This window comes from Haliotis rubra, unplaced genomic scaffold, assembly GCF_003918875.1.
Source record: "Haliotis rubra isolate DU_JTF1 unplaced genomic scaffold, ASM391887v1 Scf227, whole genome shotgun sequence".
Lineage (NCBI taxonomy): Eukaryota > Metazoa > Mollusca > Gastropoda > Lepetellida > Haliotidae > Haliotis > Haliotis rubra.
This window is the reverse complement of record NW_025766303.1, coordinates 140,008-164,470: the sequence shown is the minus strand read 5'-3', so window position 1 is coordinate 164,470 and position 24,463 is coordinate 140,008. Positions and strand designations below refer to the sequence as shown.

At 41.9% G+C, this 24,463-nt stretch overlaps 1 protein-coding gene and 1 long non-coding RNA gene across 2 annotated transcripts in view; both read right to left on the bottom strand.

The window, feature by feature from the left end:
- Window positions 1-21,698, bottom strand: part of LOC124277753 (ras-related and estrogen-regulated growth inhibitor-like) — a 38,697-nt gene extending 16,999 nt beyond the window's left edge. The window contains exons 1-2 of the mRNA XM_046713478.1: window positions 21,597-21,698; window positions 6,073-6,199 (exon numbers count right to left, since the gene is read on the bottom strand). Coding sequence (XP_046569434.1) covers window positions 6,073-6,127 — 55 coding nt within the window. The 5' untranslated portion in view covers window positions 6,128-6,199; window positions 21,597-21,698. The remainder of the gene's footprint in view (window positions 1-6,072; window positions 6,200-21,596) is intronic.
- On the bottom strand, window positions 303-6,060 carry LOC124277754. The gene is made up of 3 exons (XR_006898916.1): window positions 5,853-6,060; window positions 1,883-1,885; window positions 303-416 (listed from the first exon to the last, which is right to left on the bottom strand). It is a non-coding gene; the product is annotated as an uncharacterized LOC124277754 (long non-coding RNA).
- Window positions 21,699-24,463: the final 2,765 nt, after the last annotated feature.

The following is a 24,463-nucleotide window of genomic DNA, read 5'->3' as shown; positions in this document are numbered from 1 at the left end:
CCTCTATGGACTCCTCGAGCACATGCAGGCTGTAGACGTATACTAGTATATCATCACTAATGAACATGTCCATTTACACCCATTTAATGTGCATACAATTACTGTGAAGGCCATGCACTGGATGGCCTCTTTCCGCAGACACCCGTAAGGTCCATCAGGAGCTTGACAATGCTTGGAATGTTTATTGGCTCTCGCTACAGTAGGGAGCACCAACCCGTAGTGTCTCCGCGTACATCGTCAGAATTCCCGCACTATCAGAGGTCCCATACAACAGCCGTGGATTTATTATGGAAGTGATTTGCCTGAGATGTGGTCCAATTAGACCTGTTAACGGCGGGGTAAACATAGTCTGGCCAACAGTATTCCCGGTTGGGTATCTAACCCTGGGATGAGTTGTTAACCAGTGCACAGGATGACTGACTGACTGAGTTTAGTTTTACGCCGCTTTTAGGAATATTCCAGCAATATCACGGCAGGGGACACCTGAAATGGGCTTCACACATTGTGCCCATGTGGGTAATCGAACCCGGGTCTTCGGCGTGACGAGCCAACACTTTAACCACTAGGCTACCCCTCATTTTTTAGAAATTATGATTTGAACTATTAATTATTACCTTAGAGACTTTTGCAATTCTATATTTAATTTCAATATACTTTTAACCCTTATAAGTACCTTTTATAAGTCACATATGAAAGAAAAACATACATGGTGCTTTGGGATCATTTTCTAAATGTTTATGACAAGTAAGTCACAATCCGAACACATTTCAAAATATTTACATTGTTTGGGGGAAAATAATCCCCAAATACCAGGTGTGTATGTTTTTTTGTATGTCAGTTTACTTTTCACCGGAACGCAATACCTCTTCTATACAATGCAAGCACTGCATGTGCGACTGCATTACATACATACTAACATTTGTATAGCGCCGATATCCAGCTCAGCTGCTCAAAGGCGCTTTGTTAATTCCCTAGATCATTGGATGTCAATCTCAACGGCACGTCGTCAATCTCAACTCCCTGGGGATCATACAACTCTTGCAGCCACTAGGCACACCGAGTTATTGTGGCTTTCCCATCCTTACGAGGTACCCATTCACAGCTGGGTGGACTGGGACACAGTCACAGTACTTTGTCCAAGTTTACTGCACGTTGCTGTACCCGCAACTAGGTGTTTGCACGTATTCATGCGGCCACCATCTGGTCATATACCAACGGATTTGTGGGTTCTTTTAAGTGCACAGGGTTGTGTACTGTACACTAGGGGTTGTGACAACACTGAAAGAGTCTGCACACAAAGTTGACTCCAAAGTTTTTACACCCGGTCACAGGTGGGCTCGATCCCGTCACCGCAAGCTCGCTGGATCACTAGCCTGGCGCTTTAGCCAGTTCGCCCAACACGACCCCGTAACATGCAATATCAAATTAAAGTACAAGCATAGTCACGCAAGACCATTTCTATCCCAGAATTGACATGCCAGTTCCCAACTGTATTAAATGAATCCAGCAAATATCCAGATATCAAAAACACAGTGATATGCGAATCGGATCATACTCTTGGATATCCCGTTGTACAACGTAGGGGCGGTGGGGTAGCCTAGTGGTTGAGGCGTTCACTTGTCCCCAGGGATCTGGGTTCGATTACCAACATAGTTACAACGAGTACAACCCATTCTTGGCTATCATGATGCTACGGAAACATTCCTAAAGGTGGCGTAGAACTCACTCACTTATACCATATTCATGCATACGGAAATAGTTATAACTATGGGCCAGGTCGAGTGGTTGTTAAAATGAGATAATGCCTGTGTGTAACAGGTGTGATATGATGTGTAATCATTACACTGACAGTTTGGCATACAGCACACTGGAGTTACCTGACGAACTAATTGGAACTGAATGATTGGCTCCAACTTACCGGGGCCGCCAATTGTGTGAGCCTTAATCCCTTTGATAAGAAAACAAACCCAACTCGCATAAAAAACATGCTATAAATTTTGAAAAAAGCTGAAAACGCATCAACATTTTCTAAGATCTAAAGGAATATCTTTATTATTTATGTGACAAAAGAAAGCTTTGATGTACCAATTTGCCCAAGCCCAGTAACGCTCAACTGGTTTCAGTTTTAACAGAACTTGAATATCGTTCCTTAATATCGTTCGCTAATGCATCTATCCTCATTCAAATGACATTACCCAATTTTATGTCCATCATTTAACCGTACTTCGGAACGCCCTTTTATTTGGCATAGACACGAAACTTTGAAATTCGACCAACCTTCAATCTATTCGCTCTTAAATGATGCATTTATATCAGTAAACGCGTAGAGCGATTTTCTGTCTGTTAACTTCCCGACGCTGCTATAATGAACATGTTATAATCAAATTATTCTGGCAGAAACGCCATTTGGCCTGGCCGCCGTGTCTCGGAGAGGTGCGTTATGACGTATAAAAACAGCAATGCAGGGGATAACGTAACTAGCGTCAATATCAACCACGTGCGGTGAAATTCCATCAAATCACTCCATCTCAATTAACCAAAATTCAGAGGTCAGTGGTATGTACGGCTGTAATGCTGTTTCGACAAATAATTGCCATTTTAGCATGAACAGTTTGAGCAATGTTCAAATTGGTTCAGATGTGGAAAGTGCTACTTATGAGTACAAATATAAAACAGATATTTTATTCTTTTCCAGTTAATGATTTCGAACAACAGCTATGTTAGAGAAGGAAGCATCTGGTTTTGAGATGACAAATTGCTGGTTTTAAGCCGCATTCAACTATATTTCCTCACTCATCTCAGTCGGATGATGGTCGAATCTGAGACAGACAAACCAGTGGTTGATAACAAGGGCATATATCCACGGTATCCTGGTACGATGCGCCACAATCGGTCATGTCACATATTGAATTCATGTTATCCTCGTATAAGTCATCTCTAGTAGCCTATCAGTCTTGGGCCTCCTTTCACAAAGCGCTAAGGTGATCGTAAGGCACTAAGGTTACCTTAGTGCAGTGTTAAAGAATGGGAGTTAAGGTTAACCTTAGTAAAGGTTGCTTCATGAAAGGAGCCCCTGGACTCCACCCGGCGCTACACATAATAGAAGTATATATCTCATGGGCAGGTATAAAGGTTGAAATCGTAATTTACCGAGCGACATTAACAAACATGATTAGTTTCAGCGGAAGATGTCCGGGTTGATATATTTAGAAATTACTATTTCATTGTGTATAACTGGTAGCACTTACATCAATATATCCGTGAGGGAATCGAACCCGGACTGTCCAAGTAACTGGATAAACCTATTCGTAAAGTTAACACGCCGGTTTTGTGTTAAAAGTAAACACTTCATCTGATCGTACGTTGCGGTTCTATAACAAGATAGATATATAAGATATATTGTTATCAAAATGTATTATATTCCCCGCCTACTTCATGGTGATGAGAGATGCCTCTGACCTTCTAATCAATACATTGAAGACGTTTAGCTGGTTGTGACCCGTCGTGTACGGTGAGTGAGTGAGTGAGTTTAGTTTTACGCCGCTTTTAGCAATATTCCAGCAATATCACGGCGGGGGACACCAGAAATGAACTTCACGCACTGTACCCATGTGGGGAATCGAACCCGGCTCTTCGGCGTGACGAGCCAACGCCCTAACCACTAGGCTACCCCACCGCCCCCGTCGTGTACGGGGTTAGACTGGGTTCCAGGAACCCATGCTTGTGGCTTTGCGACGTCATTCATTGGGCGGTCCGACTGGTACCTTGGTGACTGAGTATCGGAACCTGACCCCACACTACTGTATACGTTGCGGGGCGGTGGGGTAGCCTAGTGGTTAAAGTGTTCGCTCGTCTTGCCAAAGACCCGGGTTCGATTCCCCATGCATGGGTACAATGTGTGAAGCCCATTTCTGGTGTCCCTCGCCGTGATATTGCTGGAATATTGCTAAAGGCGGTGTAAAACTCACACACTCACTGTACACGTTGCACTTCGTATCATTGTCTGCTTTGTCTGATACATTCTCGACTATTTACATGTCGTTTGCGTTGGGCATATTTCTCCTTGATTTCCATGCCATTGAGAATAGTTACTAACTTAAGTTTGAAACCAATCTGCTCTGTTCTCGGTCAGAATTCATTGTGTCGAAATATATTTTATATGGTATTGTGTGTTTATATATACTTAATTTTAATAACTCTTTTGAAAATGATCATGATCTGATAGATGTTACTTGTGGAAACTCATTGTGATATATTTCTCTCGCATACAGTAATTGATATCTCCATTAATAGAGAAATTTGTAACGGATAATTTTTTTGTTAGAAATATTTTTACAAGTTATCAGAAAGGGCCGGGGGTAGCCCCGTGGTTAGGGGGTAGGGGCGGCTGTAGCCCAGCCCAGTTGCTCGTCACGCCGAAGGCCTGAGTTCGATTCCCCATATAGGTACAGTGTGAAGCGGGGCGGTGGGGTAGCCTGGTGATTAAAGCGTTCGTTCGTCACGCTGAAGACCCGGGTTCGACTCCCCAATTGATTACAATGTGTCAAGCCCACTTCTTGTAACCTCCGCCGTTATATTTCCTAAATATTGCTAAAGGCGTCGTAAAACCCATCTCACTCATTTACTCACAAGACATCAGACCATGGTCACTGTTAAATAGACTCAAACCAGAGGCCACAACTTAGAGATAAAATCTAATGTACCAGTTGTTAGTTAATCCTTATCACTGCGAGAACGTCTCACAGCATAATCAATCTTTCTGTGCGTATAACAGATGCAAACCATTAGGCTCACAAGCCGAGTCCAACGTTAAGAAGTAAAACGAAATCTTTTCACTGTCACGTTGTATGTATGGAATCATTAACTAGTCCCGACATTATGTGGAAAGTCAAACAGTCCCCGAAATAAAGTCGTTAATAACGTTAACAAACTCCTCAAAAGAACCCAAGGGAAATAACAAACCCTCAATTTTCTGAATTTCAGACTAGTGAGTGAGTGAGTTTCGTTTTACCCCGCACTCAGCAATAGTCCAGCTATATGGCGGCGGTCTGTAAATAATCGAGTCTGGACCAGAAAATCCAGTGATCAACAGCATGAACATCGATCTGTGCAATTGGGAACCGATGACATGTGTCAACCAAGTCAACGAGCCTCACCACCCGATCCCGTTAGTCGCCTCTTACAAGCATGGGTTATTGAAAATCAATATTCTAACCCGGACCTTCACGGGTAGAATTTCGGACAAAAAGGGTTATGTATCAAATGTTGTGAATGTTTCATTAAATCTATGCATTGGGGGTAGTGTAAGAGACTAAATATGAATTGGTTGGTTTGGCTTCACGAAAGCTGATCAAGTTATTTGATATATTTTATATTCCATTCTGGTTATGAGTAGTACTCAAAGTGGGAATCAATTTAATTGAATTGAGAAGCTGAACAAACTTGCCCACGAAATTAATTTTACACAAAAGGGGAAATAAAATCTTCTTGGGCATTAACTAGACCGAAGATTAGCGGCTTTCCACATACCAAAGGTTTAAACGCACATAACGAGCCAGCATTAAGTTCAATCGAAGACAAGCGGAAGGATGGCACGGTAGCCCTGTAATTGCCAACTGTCTTGAAAACCAGAGAAGCAGGAAGTATGCGATATATACCCCATCTATAAACAGTTGTGTTTGTGAAGTGTTTACGTTATCAGGGAATATAGCAGCAAGAGGCCAATTGTGTCGGAAACCTCCCATTCATACCGATAAAAAGACGGCTTCGCTACACTCTTAAATCTCATTAGATTGAGTATATAATCATTTAAACATAAGTTGACTTTAAACCAAATTCATTATTTTCTTTACAGAATATGACCTTCCGACATTTTGCATGGAAAAGTGATTTTGTTTTGGCTTCTTCCAAGAAAGGACAATATTGGCAAAGACACAGATGTTTTTGAAACAAAAGGTAAAAAACAAACCATAACCTCTCAGTGATGGCAAAGCGCATGGACCTGAATTGGAATACAAACTCCATGAGGGGCATTAAGGAACTTGGGGAATGAAAAACAAAACAGTTACTCACCAGTTTTACCAACTCCTTCTTTACCAAGAACAAGAATTTGTATTGGTCCCTTCATGGCGGTGCCTTGTCACATTTGTCCAGTGTTGTCCGGTGTATATCCAAGCACTCGCTAATGTAGCTGTACTGCCTGGAAATGAGAGCAAATGAGTAAGCTTCCTTGTCTTCACGCCGAGCAGACGATAACTATCGGCTGCTCTTCTGACAGCTGCGCGTAGCGCGTGCTGTAACGAGATCTCGTTCTCGCGATGCCCGTACATCCCGCTGTCATAGGTCGTGCATTCCATAACAATTTGGATGAGAGCGTGAAAAAAGCTTGTTTTTAGCCTAGAAAATATTCTGTAACAATACAGCCTAGTTAGTTTTATGGAAAAACATGACATACCGATTTCAGTTTCGTTGATATAGTATACCAGCTTGCATGGTGAGCGCTCGTGGAAAAACATATGTAAGTGCATAGAAGATCAGATTACAAAATATTATCAAAGCAGGAAATAACAATAAAGCAAGAAAGCATTAACACTTTATCCTTCGTGAATACCATATACCACATAAAAGACAATGTTACAATGTACATTAAAACTTATGTTGCAGTAACAGTGAATATTCAACTAGCTGCAACAAAGAAATCATACTGAATTGATTTGTGACCCTGGTATATGATACAAATTAAAACATGCCTTGTGATAAGAATATCAATATGACAGATGTGCGTGGTTTATTGGTTTTTTTATGATAACGATCTGACCATAAGCTGTTTCTCAGATCCGGCATGGTGATTGTGAAATATGATATGATATATGCTTGAATCTGGCTCAGAGGACACGTTTTGAAAAGCGGCAAAGTCTTTTGTGAGACTTACAGCAGTGTTAACACACTCACTAACTCTGGGGCCATTGAGTGCTGTAGTGTAAATTCCGTGAATGAAATGGTCATGCTTGTGGCAGCTCGTTCAGGCTTCCAAGGAACAGTTTCTTTCTAAAGTAACTTCATGAGAGGAACACATGGAGCGTGCCACTAATCTACCATCACAGTAGCTATCATGGGGACATGCAGTATCACAAGTCTGTTTGGTCTTGCTCTTTATCACCTGTTAATTTAAGTTCATGGCTTTTCACCCTTTGGAACATTTGCTGTACTGAAGTAGTCAAGAATACTATTAACTGGATTTCTTTACCCAGCTCTATGAGTGACCTTTCGCATCCCGTAAAAACCGCATAGGATCGCCATTTAGAGATAAACACGTTCGGTTTCATAGGAAATTTAGAGACAATCAATTCGGGTTTAACATTCATCTAATTTTCAAACACAGTAAGTTTACTTCCATTTAGACTAACAACTAGTCTCTGAAATGAACATATTTTACTGAAAAAAGAAGTTCATAGTAAAAAATAATATAATATAATTAAAAGGAGCCCTGAGACTTTCTTCCCTGAAGCTGAGGAAATCTAGACTTGCCACATTTTCTAGACTTGCGTGGGCTTTCTTGGATACATTTGCTTCAGGGTCTGTACGACAGACTAACCTTCATTCTATCATAACAGATTTACAATCGCATTTACAAGACGTATGTTCAATCCAAATTGATAGCGTCTAATTTTATTGATTGTCCAATCGAAGTCGAGTATTTCACGTAACCATGGTAGAATGTTTCTTTTCAGTGAAATGTGATGTATATATGCATATGAGTTATAGTTATAGTTTCAGATCCTAAAAAGAATTGTATTGTAGATTTGCTTAGAAGATTAAATTACCTTGGATTCGGAATAGTCGGTCATCCAAAGCCTGAAACAAATACATCTAACAGACCCAATGCTATATCTAGCTAAAGTCTAGATTACTGGGGTTTCTTAAAATGAAGAAAGTGTTTGGGATAATTTTTTATTTTATTGATATAATTTTGTTTTAGATTCCAGATACTAGATGTTAGCCTAGCTTCAGAGGTATGTTTCATTGTGTGAACACGTGGTATGAGGTATCGTCCCAAGCTTCCCATCACGGAGGTGACTAACTCATTCCGTTCACTTAACGTTCACGTAAACATATTGGTTCAGCCGATGATGCCGGCAAAGACGTGACGCCGCAGATACTGATCTCTGATGTCATCACTTCCTGGTGCGTCCCAGCAGGCGATGCCAGCGCGTGGTGCATCACACGTGCAGTACTGAACACCGAGACCCCGGCAACAGGCCCAGAAGGTATTGCACAACTCAGACACACATCTGCACGTGGGGTAATGAAGATGTTATTACTACAAAGAGGCAAGCAAAGCACATGCGCCACTGGAGAAGTCGTCCGTGGAGATTCCCGTGGAGACTCGTCTTCAGAATCAGATAAACCGCCGTTCAGCTAAATTAATCTCCTTTTAATTGCTTTCGGCAATACAAGTGGAAGGTTTATGTCCGATTCTCCACGTTGATATAATATGTTCGATTCTCCACCTGGGTACAATGTGTGAAGTCTATTCTCAGTTGTGGTAAAATAACGAGACTATCTTCATCATTAATAAAGTGGTAGATATTTTGTATCTGGAACTTATCATGTTTATGTACATGCTGACTTTCTGAATGTTTCTAGTCAAGTGAGATACTGCATGTTCAAAGGTAGGAATGGTGTGTGCGTGCGCGTGCGTGCATGTTTATGTGTGTGTGTAGTGGGAAGGGGAAAGCTGTAGGCTATCACAGGATTTTTGAAAGGTTGTGTACTGAAAGTAAGCAAAATGTTATACGAATGTTTCTTAATAATTATGTATTCGTGAAACAATGTTAATTGCAAGACAAATATTAGTCACGGCACAATTATTTTTGTTGAGAGCTTAATATATCCTTTCTTCGTGGGTTTAACTTTGTATATATATGGAAGCGGTATGCTTCGTAAAGGGGTGTGTCTGCTCTTGCCTACCCCTGCACCTTACCTTGTTTAAATGTCTCCCATATATGTTCAATGAATAGTTCTCAGATTGTGGATGAATAAAACAAAACCTGAACAGATTTAAATAAATAACATTTTCAAACCAGGTAAACAACAACTATTTACCAAGTGACGCATTTTTGTGTCACATATCTTTGATGTTATTTACTGATTTTCATTTGTGTTTTGCTTCCATATGGATTTAGTCAGCTTCTCAGATCCCAGAGGCTACTCAAGCTTGGAATGATTTGGCAAGTCTACATAGAATGTTACATGTTTGTGCAAAAAATGTACAGCATATGTTTCTTAGTATTCGGACATAGATTATTAATCAAGGCTTTAGATATAATTTTAAAAGATTAACACAGTTTATTGAGTATTGTCAGGAAGTAAATAACATGCTCTATATACTCAAATTAACATACCGAGAATATGTTTTATTGAAGTCCTTCAAATACCGCGAAGGGGCGGTAAGGTAGCATAGTGGTTAAAGTGTTTTATTATATTAAAACAATAAAAGTGATTATAGCATCTCAACTTCAAAGACAGTGGATCTTTGAAGTTTTGTTTGTTTGTTGTTTAACGCTGCACTCAGCAATACCCCAGCTATATGACATCCGTCTGTAAATAATCGAGCCTGGACCAGACAATCAACTGATCAACCCTTTCACAAGTAGACCGAAGACGGTTTATAGAATTAAGATATGAACCTCTGAAAGCATCAAAGTCCCTGTATGTAAACAAGGGAACAATGCTTACCTGTCAGGGGCGGCGTCTAGGTGCAGTATGTTACCTGTAGGAGAATAGGTACCTTATATACACCATTTCAAAAACCAACGCAATGTGACCCTTCACCCTGACTTTGAAATACGATAACAACAGTCCTGGGTTGAGAGGAAAACATGCGTAGTGGTATCTTTGGTATGTCTGAACACGGAAACAATACTCTTCCTAACGACATGTCTGTTGGCGAGTCTGGAACTGAAGCACATGATGTCTGCATCTGATCATTTAAACTCATTAACGTCATTGCACGTGCTGCACGTGTAAGGACGTTCGCATGTGTTGGAGAGTATGGTTGCGCTGTTTACGCTTGTAAACCACCGTCAATGACGTTTCGTGCGTCTGTTAGGGACTCTATGTACCGTTGTAGTGGTCGTTAAAATGGGCAGCTCAGTGACGGCATTTGTGATGTGGTGTTTTCGAATGTATCGTGGGCTGTTAACGTGTTTCTATCAGACAAACACGCGTGTTATTGTAGACGTAGACGGAGTCAATGATGACGTGTCAGGCGTTGATTGGCTGAGACGGGTTATTGATGTGCACTATACACATGGCAGGCTCAGCTCGCTGAGGAACGGCTGGGAATGTTTATTACACGGCGCGTGTTTGACATTTTGTAATTAAAATTTTTGGAGGTGCATAACAAGAAAGAATTCGACACCATACCTTTATAACACATCCACATATCCACACAAAAGGTGGTGCAGTGTTCAGAGCGTCCGCCGGAGAGCGGAAGGTCGCGGGTTTGATCCCGGCCGCGTCATACCAAAAGACGTTAAAATATGTTACTTGTTGGTCCTTGCCTCGGCATTAATGGGTAAAACAAGGACTGGTCGGCTCGGAGTCAGTATAATGTGTCACATGCGGCATGGTATCTCAGTGAGCTAGCACTATAAAACCAGATAGTACAAGCAGCCACACATACACACGCATGCACGTCGTCATATGAGCGTCCTTAAGTGCGACGTTAAACCCCATTTCACTTCACCTCACCTCCACACAAAGCGACAAAGAATGTTTGACACGCCACTCTATATTAATCAGGTGGTTTTCTCGCTTGTTGTGCTAATTAAGAACACCATGATGTAACACCTATAGGAGATGACGATACCAAACCTAACCGCCACATCGGTAATCAGCTGGCTTTCTTTTACGGTAGACAAGCATCGTTGTTTATTCCAATTATATGTGATCGATCCCTCACGAGGATGCAGATGTGTGAAGTCACACTACCACTGTGACGTCAGCAAAGTCGACCCAGAATGACGTGGGAGGTATCTAAACAAAGGCTGGCAGTGGATCCTCCAATGGGTACCGACATTCAATCATTCCCATTACATGTATAATGTTTTAATAATCGGGTTTAACAAGTTGGATTACATGTTTCGAATCCTTTTCAATTGTGAATGAGCAATATCTAAATCAAGATAAAACCAGCGGAGAAAACATCACTTGGTAGTTCCATTGCCATGTCGTCCATGCAATGGTAAGTGATGTCTAGTAAATACATACATAATGGGATGGTTTGCACATGGGCCGTGATTCAAGCAATTCACAGACCATCCTCAAATGCATCCTCACTTCAACAATTTAAGAATTTAACACTGTTTAACCTGTCTTAATTTCTTTAAAAATACATGAAAATATTAATATTTTTCTCCCTGATTTACCAAAAAGGCCACGATTGTTTTGTGTGGTTGGGCAGACTTCTGGATTACGATACTCGTTGGCTTTGTGAAAGAGGCGATCTCATTAGATTCATGTCTTTCTTGACAGAGAGGTGCCACGCCGATGAGTCTCGAATATGATAGGAGTACAAGATCTTAAACTAATCTGAGGTTGGTGAAACACTGCCTCGGATTGCAAATGTGTGCAGTAGATCATACATCAGTATCACTGCATCAACAAAGACGACTTACCAGTCTGTCTCACAGTTCCTGAACACAATATTTTCCCTAATGCCTACCCCTCCTTGCAATGCTAAAGCCCTAAATGAAGCAAGTCTACATTTCCCCAGGTTCAGGATCTCCCAACTCAATGGGGCTCCTTTTCAATCTAAATGGGTTTATTTGTTACTATCAAAAATATGTATATATAGGGACTAAGCGTTAGTGTAATGACTTACTTGCGGCATGGATTCCCCCAGCAACAGGTCCATCGCCTAGACGCTTGTGAAGGCCAACGATTTCCTGAGGCCTTTGTGACACATGGTCAGTGATCTCACCTGTGTGTTGACGGTAATCACAGGGTGGCCGGGTTCAAGTGGCTATATATCACCGTGAGGATCAGGGGCATGGACGTCTTCCTTATCGAACTATAATTTCGAGTGTCTTGCACTCAAAAGCACCTCGAGGGTCTTGAATAACTGATTAATAATATTATAGCAAACGTTAACCTAGCCTAAGCCTAGTCTGTGCAAGCATAGGTAAAACCCGTTCTAGTAGGCCTACCACTCCGAACACACGCAAAACCACACAAACAAAGACACTCACACCTACCCACGCACGCGCGCACCCACCCACCCTATACACGCGTAATGTGTTAGGGATGCCGACAAACGCGGTGATCGAGATTACCAACCGCGTCCAACAAGTCTGGACAAGTAGGGGTCAAGGGGTTGCGTCGTCTGTGACACCGGTGGCTACATATGTCCAGTGTGTTGTGACGTAGGTAGGTAAGTAGAAGCTGTATAATTGGATGCCGTTGTACAAAGTGATCTGATGACGGTTGTCTTGTGGAGAAAGTGTTAGGTATTCTGTGGCAGGTCGGGGTTCAAGGTCATGCGTACGCCACGTGTGACGCCCAGTTTTCGTGCCCCTTACCGTGATATTGCGGCGTAAAATGCACTCTGTCATTCACCCACTCTATTGAGTAAATGTATTTATATGAGCAATTATGGAGCATGTAAAGTTGTTGTTTTTTAATGAAAGCGCGACATAATGATGCAAAACAGCCCATGTACCCATGACAAATATTCGAGAGTGTTGAGGGATCGGCGTTCATGTCGCTATTTGCCCCTCCTTCAGGAAATTCCTGAACATGAACAACACAGTTCACCTCAACCACATGTGCGTGTATTTCCAGCTAGTTAAACAATTTATACATTATACATGCAGGTGTTTTATACACAGGCTCACGTCGTTAGTCACCAGCTTTCCTCAACTTCTGCACCACGACAGCTCAAGTCGCTGACAAAGGAACGTCAAAGTGTGCTAAAAAAACCCTCTTGAACCGGTACACACCCGGATCTACTTCACCAGTTCAATTGGTGTGTGTGTGTGTGTGTGTGTGTGTGTGTGTGTGTGTGTGTTTTGTGTGTAAGGGGGCTCGAAAAATGACTTAAGACCACATTGAAGATTTACTTTGCGTTCAGGGAGTTCGACCCCACCACCCCCACCACCACCACCCTCCCTTTCAAAATTCATGGATCCGCCCATGAGTTCTACAATCTGGATTTTGTGAACTTATTTCGGAATGGGTTGACACCTGCTGATCCCAGAGCGTGTATATGTGGCTGTTTAAGCGATAGTGATAGATCGGGCTGTAGTGCATGAGTGAGTGGTTTTAGTTTTACGCCGCACTCAGCAATATTCCAGCTATATGGTGGCGGTCTGTAAATAATCGAGTCTGGACCAGATAATCCAGTGATCAAAAGCATGAGCATCGATCTACGCAACTGGGATACGATGACATGTGTCAACCAAGTCAGTGAGCCTGACCACCCGATCTCGTTATTCGCCTCGTACGACAAGCATGGGTTACTGAAGATCAATTCTAACCCGGATCTTCACGTGTCAGATCGGGCTGTAACAGACATGTGGCAACCATTCAAACAGTGTAGATATCATGATATCTCAAAGACGAATTAGCGTCCAAGACACAACTAGATTAAACTCGAAGATTACTACCTACTTGTAACACCAGATTGGTCAGAGTGCTCATTGCACGGATGACGGTATCTGTAAAGAGTTGCAGGAAGCTAGTGTTTGTCTATCGTTCCTTATCAAGGCTGTGGAGATCACAGCACAAAGGTACAATAACACCTCGGGTTAGGATACTAAAGTACCCCAGTGTTTACACAGCTATGGGTGTTAATTACCCACATATAGTCGATGGCTGCCAGGTGTCAATGACGTTACTAAAGCCACACATAGAAGTGCTGTGTGTTAACGAACAAGCGGCTGTTACCGAACATTTGGTTTCCACATCGCCGATCGTAACATCTATTGCTTCGTGCATACTTTTAACAGTAACAGCTGAGAGGCTTTGCAACTCGTAATCATAGACATAAATATTGCTTATATGTAGGGGTGGGTATTGCAGAGAATATTCATATTGCGATATATTGCGATGCGAAAGCATGTATTGCGATATGCATTGCAATATATTGCATGAAGTATTTTTAAACAAAAAACTACTTATAATCGAGTTACTGCTTGATTTATAGAGCAAAAACACAACAAAATCACTATGCTTGATTAAGCTTTAATAACAAATTTTAATCATGATGAAATAAAAATGTGAATAATATTTGGCACAAATGAAACAAGGAAATATCCGAAGATTTCCGAGTGTTACGACGTTTTCCAAATGCATTTCAAAATACCGGTTTTCGATCAGCGTATCGCAATACGTATCGTTTTCATGTCTGAACCGGTAAATACCGGTAAACCGGTTATATTGCGCAGCCCTACTTATATGTTTAATCTAAACTGTTCAAACTCAGCACCTTTATATGTATGCTATAGTTCGGATTACAATTCTTTAGTAAACTATAATTTCTAGTACTAACTAACCGGCTGTTTATACTCCTCTGACAACAACCCAGCTCAACACCTGATATTTTAGTCCGATACATTACCTGTTTTTTGTTAGGTTAACCGTATGATCTCGGTCCCATATTTCAATGTTTGCATTGAAACAAATATGCTGCTGATTTGAAGTTCAGAAGAATAACGAGAAAGGTTTGTATTTTAAAATGATCTACATACTCCTGAGCTTACATAATGCAATTAGCATATATAATGCTAGTTTGACGATTTCAATACGCCTACAAACGTGCAACAGAGTCGTTATTAACACAAAAATAATTTTGTTTGTATTAGCCAAATATCTTTTAATAAAACATTTAATAGAAGCATTGGGAACGTGGTCACACTGAATACATGTCCCTCAGACGAGACTAACATCTAGTCTCTGAAATGAACATGTTTCACAAAACTGTTCCTGTATCATAATTTTTAAAAATATAATGAAAGGGATCCCAAAGACTTTCTTAAACTGTAGTAATCTAGACTGGCCACATATTCTAGACTTGCGTGGACTTTCTTGGATAGATTTGTTTCTAGGTATGTATGACAGACTACCCTCAGGCGTTATTGTATGGTTGCTTGTTGCCGAACGCCAGTATTTATCATCCAAAACTGTGTTCCACAGGAGATATTGCTTGTGTGAGATCAAACGATATCTCCTAGGAGATATCGTTTTGACAGTAGATTTTGAACAATGCCCTAACAATGCTATGACGTCATGAACTTGATGACGTCACAATGCTATGACATCGCTGCACTGCAAGTCTAATGGCAGTAATGTGTTCAGAGATGTACATTTTTCATTGAAAACTAAAGAAGAGTGATTTTTTATGATAAATAGAATCTCACCCTCGTGTCTTCTGATATCAAATATATCAACACTCGTTGATAAAAGTTAAAATATCCTCGGCAAGTCTCGGATATTTGTAACTTTATCAACTCGTGTTGATATAATTGATATCAGTCTGGGTAAATGCAAAATATCAAGCTCTGTCTTATTTAGTGAGTGAGTGAGTTTAGTTTTACGCCGCACTCAGAAATATTCTGGCGGCGGCGGTCTGTAAATAATCGAGTCTGGACCAGACAATCCAGTAATCAACAGCATGAGCATCGATCTGCGCAATTGGGAACCGATGACATGTGTCAACCAAGTCAGCGAGCCTGAAAACCCGATCCCATTAGAATTTGTTTTACAATACATCAGTTTAAGTATAAACAGTACCTTTAAACAGTATGGAATATTTTGCAAAATCTAGTTTAGAACACTTGACTGAAGTAAGTGGCTACATTTACACTAGTGAGTCTAAACTTTTGATGGGTAGTATATTAATGTCGAGCGCTAAAAGCAGAGTTGTTTTAGCCGTTGAAGCTGGGAAGGCATATATTTTAACATATTGAAACGTCGCTATTACCATGCAGCTAATTACACGTGCCTTGTACTTGGAGCCGCGTTGCTTCACCAGCTAATTACATCTATTTAAGATTAATGGTTAGAGCTGTGACATTCTTCAAGAAGCCATTTCTCGCTATGTTGGCTATATCGCCACAATTTACGCTCGAATGTATGTATCACTCGCAGCTGTTACTGTAGCTACAGCGATCTACTACAACACGTAACCAGGGCCTAGATTGTCGAAGCTCTCTTAGGGCTAAGATAGTCGTAAGTGCCATACATTAACAGTTAACTTGAAACTGTAGCATCTTTCTTATATAAATATATGATGCAATACCTACTATAAAAGTGCTAATAACTACTATAAAAAGTGCTCTACTCCTATTATATTATATTTAGCTATACTGTGTGCTATGCTAACACAGTTATTTCACTGCACCATATTTATCACAGAAAGAACTGAAATAATATTCTCAAATTACAATACTTATTTCTATAAGTGTATCATGCGCTATGTACAGTATTGTTCTGGCTGGACCATCAGTATTCTATGTCAATACGGATATTTCACTATACTACTTTTTGTACAGTGATACTTTATGAAAATCAAGTGTAATATGTGTTGGGCTCGAGACTATACCCTCTTAGTACTTGATGCATATGTCATGCTTGTTTTACTATTTCACCAAATGATACTCAAATGTCATCCTGCATGCTTCACTGAAATGCTTGTCTACTATTTCATCAAACGTCCTTATGCCATCCTGTATGCTCCACTGAAATGAATAAAAATATTGAAAAAAACCCCCCAAAAAACAAACAAAAAACAAAACAAAAAACCCATTAACTTAGGGCTATCTTAGCGCTAATAGAGCTCCAAAAATCTAGGCCCAGATAACCACGTGTCATGTGTATCGCCCTAACGCACCCAGTGGCGTCCTGTTGGATACCGTCAGATCGGGAAAGATTGGGTGAGGTGAGATTGGGTTTAACGTCGGGCTTGGGAATATTTCGCTCATATGACGACGTGCATGCGTGTGTATGTGTATGTGCGGCTGCTTGTACTAGCCCAGACTTAAGCTGGTTTTATAGTGCTAGCCCACTGAGTGCACGCCGCAGTGAAGCATGAATACCCCACTCAGACACATTATACTGACTCCGAGCCGACCAGTCCTTGTTGTACCCATTAATGTCAAGCGCCAAGCAGGGACCAATAAGTACCATATTTTCACGTCTTTTGGTATGACGCGGTCGGGGATCGAACCCGCGACCTTCCGCTCTCCGGGCGGACGCTCTAACCACTACACCACGGAGGCGGTCCGGGATAGATTGGGAAGTGTGGTGGATGTGATGCTGGGGTTAACGCCGCTTTAAACAGTCGCAGACTCATATCAGGACGTCTCTGCTATATGTGGGAGGAAATCCTGAAGTAATGCAGGTCATAAAGTTTTACCACCCATGTAAAACCTATATGTATGGTGCCCACAAACCTATATACCTACATAATGAGGGCGAACTGGGATTCGAACCCACGATCCTAAAATACTAAGAATGGCAGCTAAGAGTATAAAATAATTCATCATACTATGAAGTGCAATTTGATGAGACTCTTCAGAAAGCCAAGAGTTAATATCCAAAATATAACATGATAAATTTTGGCATAGTGGTTTGTAAAGTGACAGTGCATCCGAATTGTAAAACCTGCCAAAATACAGATTTGTTTGATAATTGCTTTCAGGGAAAGTGAATAATTCCGGTGATAAATATCGCGAAAATGTCAAATACCTTCTGGATTCAACAACACAAGTAGCCTATCTACACGTATACCACATCCAAACCTGCACACATTCACTCACACAGTAACAGCGTCAGTACTGATTTCACAGTCATTTCCACATGCGTAAAGATAAACGTTACCTTCCTCTCATTGGATTACATCATTCATTAGCTGTTCCATGCTAAATACCTGACTGTTTTCAAAGTGCACCGAGAATCTATCTTCTTTGTTTAATGTATACAGCAAACATTTCGCGTATCGCCTCTAATGACAAAGTCCCCTTTAGGCAAGACCTGTTTATCACACGCGATATCCATGATGTCAGTTAGCACCTTCTTGCGTCGCTGGATCTTACGTTGTACATGGGTCACTGACCTTGCACCTCGTGGTGTGTAATTCCTTTACCATCACAACCTGACTGACCATGACGAGTCTAGATCATCGACAGGTTGTGCGGTTAGTCGTGGCATCGGCTTCACTAGACTAACAACTAAACTGAGGGGCAAAAGAAACGTCCCCGATCATTTTTGTATCATAAAATGATACAAACACGTGCAATTCAATGTTGAAATGTTTGATATAATTTTTGAACATATTATGCAGACTGTCATTACAGAACAATTGAAACAATTTGCTGTAAGTAGAGTTTTTGTGACGTTTTTTCACAGGAGGTTCAAATGTCCGGTTTTCGATCATGACAACACATGCACATCAGTACTGACAGAGTGTCTTTGAGTGTCCAACTCCTCAGTAGCGAGTGTGTCCACCTCTTGCAGCGATACATGCTGCCACACGACGTCGTGCAGAGTGCACAAGACGTCTGATCACGTGATGTGGGATGCGACGCCATTCTTCCTGTAGAGCTTGAGCCAAAGCGTTTCTTGTCTGTGGGGATGTTGACGTTGCTTCACCTGACGGCCGAGATGATCCCATAGGTGCTCAATAGGTGATAAATCGGGGATCTTGCTGGCCAAGGAATGACGTTTACGTTGTTGTTGTTCAGGAAGTTCCGGGTAACAACAGCAGTGTGGGGAGTAGCGTTATCCTGCTGAAACAACACGCCCTCGATTCTGCTGGAGGAAGGGTAACACGACAGGTCGTAAAACAACATCAATGTATCGACGGGCATTCAGGTTTCCCTCTATCACCAACAAGTCAGTCTTCCTCTCGCCACAAATTCCCCACACCATCACACTACCGCCGCCAAACGTCTCAACTTCCTGAACGCAACAACGTGCTGTGCGTTCGTTCCGACGTCTGTAGACTCGTACCCGACCATCAGCTTTGTTCAACTGGAAGCGGCTCTCGTCACTGAAGAGTACCCGGCGCCAGTTCCGCGGCTGCCACTGCCGAACTCTACGTGCCCGCCAAGCCAATCGACGACGTCGATGTTCACGCGTTAACGTCACGCCCCGGAATGGTCTGTAGGCTCTGATACCGAATCGGCGGAGTCGTCTGGATATGGTCCTTCTACTGACTGGATGGGTAAGGTTGGTTGTTGCTGATGACGTCACAGTCAGGAATCTGTTGCGCAAGTGAAGCACCCGTAAATGGCGGTCTTCCTGAGGGGTGGTTACGGGTGGTCTCCTGTCCTAGGGCCTGTCTGCAGTCCGACCTGTTGTTCTGAAGCGTGTCATCAGTCTGGTGATGGTTTTCTTTGCTGCAACCCATGATTCTTGCAACGTCACTGTGAGAAGCACCCAGCTGCAACATCCCAATAGCTCGTTCTCTCTGTTCTGCCGTGAGTCGAGGCATGTTCTTTGTGTCCAACGTATTGAAGTGATGAATTCGAACAGTCGAGCATAATTTTTATACTGTACTTTCATACGGGTATGTTTCCACAGAAGCATGCAAAAAACGTGAATAAAAGCAATTTTCATGCTTACAAAAAACTCCACGTGGATTTCCTTTCTGTGAGACGTGGGGATGCGTTCGGGAGATGTGTTCCTAAATAAATTTCCGTCATAACGAAAACAGAAGAAATGTTTTTTACAATTTTACTTTGGGGACGTTTCTTTTGCCCCTCAGTTTAGTCTCTGAAATAAACATACTTTACTGAAAAAAGTTCATAGTAAAAAAAAATATATATAATGAAAAGGAGCCCTGAGACTTTCTTCATTTTCAGAAGCTGAGGAAATCTAGACTTGCCACATTTTCTAGACTTGTGTGGGCTTTCTTGGATGTATTTGCCTCAGGGTCTGTACGAGAGACTACGGCTTCACCAACCATCAACTATGTCATCGACGAAGAATCGCCGCCCGACTTCCTGGTTTGAATACACTCACTCTGTTTTGATCAGTTCACAGAATGGGCTGTGGAGCTCGCTCCCCTCCCTCACTCACTCACCCAATGACCTTAGCCTGTCATTACAGATCAGTCAAATAATTACAACACCAGGTGTTCGCGAGAGGGTATATAGTGTCCTGATTCACGGAACACTAAGCAAAGGTTCCTGACAATATTCAGACTAACGGATAGTCTTATCACCTGCTGTATGAGTGAGTGAGTTTAGTTTTACGCCGCACTCAGCAATATTCCAGCTATATGGCGGCGGTCTGTAAATAATCGAGTCTGAACCAGACAATCCAGTGATCAACAGCATGAGCATCGATCTGCGCAATTGGGAACCGAAGACATGTGTCAACCAAGTCAGCGAGCCTGACCACCCGATCCCGTTAGTCGCCTTTTACGACAAGCATAGTCGCCTTTTATGACAAGAATCGGTTGCTGAAGAGCTATTCTACCCCGAATCTTCACGGGTCCTGCTGTATGAACAGAATATACGTTGGGTACAGAGCTGACTGACTTGCCCTTCATTATAAGAGTTTACGACACTATCCATGATCTCGGATCAGTTAGCTGCAGTTTCAACATACGACAACTTAAAACGCGAAAAGGAAACACGTAACGGTACACTGAAGCACTCGTAAAATGTTGTGTCCTATAAGGAAAGCGACTTAGCTCGAACTATGTCTCTGTCAACCAGCTGTGAATGGGTACCCGGAGGATAGGATTGCAATACGATTGCCTACCACACAGCGCCATTTAAGGCAGGTTGGTTTGTATACTCTTCAAGGACATGAGACCTGGATAATGACCATTTATAATTTATTTATAATTGTCCATATGTGTATTGTAATCATCATCATCTTCATCATCATCATCATCAGCAGCAGCAGCAGCAACACTATAACTATTATTATTATTATTATCATTAACTGGCAGTTTTATGGTGAAATCTATAGTGGTATAATGTATTTTTGACATGTGACTCCAGCTCAGGGACATGGGTATAACTGCCATATTTCCCTACTCCGAGTGACATAGTTTCTGTCATTTTGAAATCGACAAAGCATTCGTGACAACCGAACATCGAGCGTGATTTGACTGCTTTCAACACACTTTGTAATTTCCCCAACCCTCCAAACGCCTCCACATAGTCCTTGTTTTCTCAGACCGCCTCCGTGGTGTAGTGGTTAGAGCGTCCGCCCGGAGAGCGGAAGGTCGCGGGTTCGATCCCCGACCGCGTCATACAAAAAGACGTTAAAATATGGTACTTGTTGGTCCCTGCCTGGCGCTCGGCATTAATGGGTACAACAAGGACTGGTTGGCTCAGAGTCAGTATAATGTGTCTGAGTGGGGTATTCATGCTTCACTGCGGCATGGTATCTCAGTGGGATAGCACTATAAAACCAGCTTCAGTCTGGGCTAGTACAAGCAGCCGCACATACACATACACACGCATGCACGTCGTCATATGAGCGAAACATTCTCAAGCACGACGTTAAACCCAATTTCACCTCACCTCACCTTGTGTTCTCAACAAAATTGACAAAAATAGAGTTTAACATACCATGTGTTCCTTCCTGGACTGCACCCACAGCCTGTCGGACGTTTCTGTTCAATGTCCAGCGAGGTAAGCTCTGCAGTGGTTGAGCCCTGCAAATTCCATCGCGATGGGATGGTTAAGACACTGAATACTGTTTATATGACGATCGCGACACAAATAGCGCACACGCATCATGGCAAGTGAACTAGTTTCACCATGTACTGTTAAATACCGACATCCATCTTTTGTTTATGTTCGTGTCGTTAGCGCGCGACTCGGCCGTTCGGTAAAAATATTTGGTTCTTGATAAGGTAAATATTATGGTTTAAGTCAACAATAACGTGCCACGGTGTGGTGCTATGTGAATAGAAGGGTAATAATCTTCTAAAATGGACTTGATTATAAACATAACCAACCAACAGCAACTGGCGTCTGACGTGCTGTTAACGGAAGGGATCATTTCGGATAAAAAACAACGAAACGCCGAGCATGTCTCTGTCGCAAACATTGCAACTAGAAGTGGTTTAAAATTCCTCGGATTTCAACTGGATTTGTGGATTGGATGATCAGGCTCTGTGAATTGGCCGCAGCGTGCTCATGGTTTCAATTATTGGTTTGTCTGGTTCAGACTACATTATTCATTACATGCCGGTGTGGTCGTGGGTATTTACTGGTGTTTACAAGAATTGGATGTGTTTTGTCTCTGCGTTTTGAAAGAAATGTTTAAAAATGTTAAAATCTCCACATATGGCATTTTCCCAACGTAACCAAAGGCCCTCGTGTCTTTGCGAGGATTAAAGATGTTAAAAAAACATATAACATTTTAGATGACCCCAGACTCGAAATGCTTCACAGTACAATACATGATGACAAGGCCGGACACTTCGGTGTACCCTACCCGCCTGCTTTGCCGATCGCTACGCTACCTTCGCATGCAATCGATTAAAACTTAATGTAGACATAATCATGGATGACTGGCCTATCGAGCACCACTCATGACACCTACCAATTCTTTATTGTTATTTCTGCCAGTCGATTGAACCAGACAACCCAGTGATTGAATTCATGAGCATCGATTTACGAAACTGGAATACGATGATAAGCAGCAATTAAGTCAACGAGCCTGACCACCCGAACCCGCTGGTCGCTTTGCTCTTACGACAAGCATGGATTGCTGAAGACCCAATTCAGACCTGGAACTTCACGGGTTATTCTTAATCGGATTAACTAAGTAGTTCAGTATTCGTAATCCTAGCGTGTAAACAATGTTGAGAACATTAACGTTTAAAAGGATGCAATGGGTTCGTTCTTCTGACTCCTAATGTTTCACTGAATGTCGGTACATTTCGCCGCTTGTGTCGACCACCTGCGTCGACGACTGATGTACGCCGCTGCGCTCTCATGTCATGCACGTGCAACACGGGCACCTGCCATGTCAATTTCCCCGTTTGTATTCCACCTGTCTGACTTGTCATAAAACTGTCTTATCATTCGAGAGTCAGTTATTTTGAAAATTTCAAAAGAGATATTATTGGTGTATAGATAATGTATGAATCTGTGGTATATTTGACACCAGCACATGCTGTTTGTACCTATTTGATGACCTTTCATTGATACACTTGGCAGTGTACTACATTTGGGTATGATAAGACATCTCTCATTTTTAATACATACTCTCTTTGGTGATGTTCTTGATGACATAGAAAGGTCATTTGTAGAGGTCTGTATTACCGCTTTCCGATGTGTGGCGATGTGGTAGCCTTGCGGTTAAAGCGTTCACTCATCATGCCAAAGATCCGGGTTCGATTCCCCATATGGGTACAGTGTGTAAAGTCTATTTCTGGTGCCCCCGCCGTGATATTGCTGGAATATAGCTGAAGGCAGCGTAAACTATATTCACTTACAGTGTGAGAAGTTGGAAAGCCAGTTTGCATAATTCTGTTTTTATTCAGAACAACTTAATAAGATTTCAATTTATTATCACTAACAGTGTTGTTGACATTGGAAACATGCACGGTAGCATAGTCTTGCCCTCTTATCCTCAGGGTACACTAGACGTCCCGAGGAAAACCAGAGATATTGTCCCCAAAGCTTTGCACGGCTACCTTCTCAATCGATTGATTGATATCGGTTGATTGGGTGGCTCTTACCACATATTTCTTTGGATAAAAGTAAACAAACACGGATACTCAATCATTTTTCTGTGAAGAGGCGGTTCAACTGATGAAGAAGGTATTAAATGTATTTCCTGCATGGAAGGCCATTACAAGTTACACCAGTATTACCCCAGCCACAATGGCTCAGACGTTTAACCACGAGTGCTGACATATAGTTTACATCAAAGGAAAAAGGAAACCAGAAATAAACAATGGATTCACAGAAGCCTCTATTTGAGGAAATGCGGTATATTTTTGTTCGATGTTGCCTTGACGGTGGCCCCCTTGAACGTACTTCCCTCACATGCGCCTATTTGTCTATCCCCATGAAGTGGCGCCAAAGTAGGTGATACAAAATGCTATTGTCTCCCAGACAAGGAAGTGCAAGGCAGAGGTCACATGGCCGTTGCTGTTAACGACGTGGCACTGTTACACGCGGACTACACCTTATAATGGCCGCTGCGTTAACTTAATCTCGTGTATTCTACTTGTCAAAAACACTTGGCAACGACATCACCGACTACGATGAACCGTTTCCCCAAGGACTATAAATACCCGGCCATGTCAACAATCCCACTTCTCAATGGAAAAATACACCGTAAACTGAGTCATGTATTTTAGTGTACGAGCTGTCGTGTGAGACTGTGCCAGACATAACGTCTAAACAAGCTAGTAGTTGAACAAATTACATGTTTTCTAAACTTGTCTGTTTCTGTGTTTAGTAGTGCACTGTGA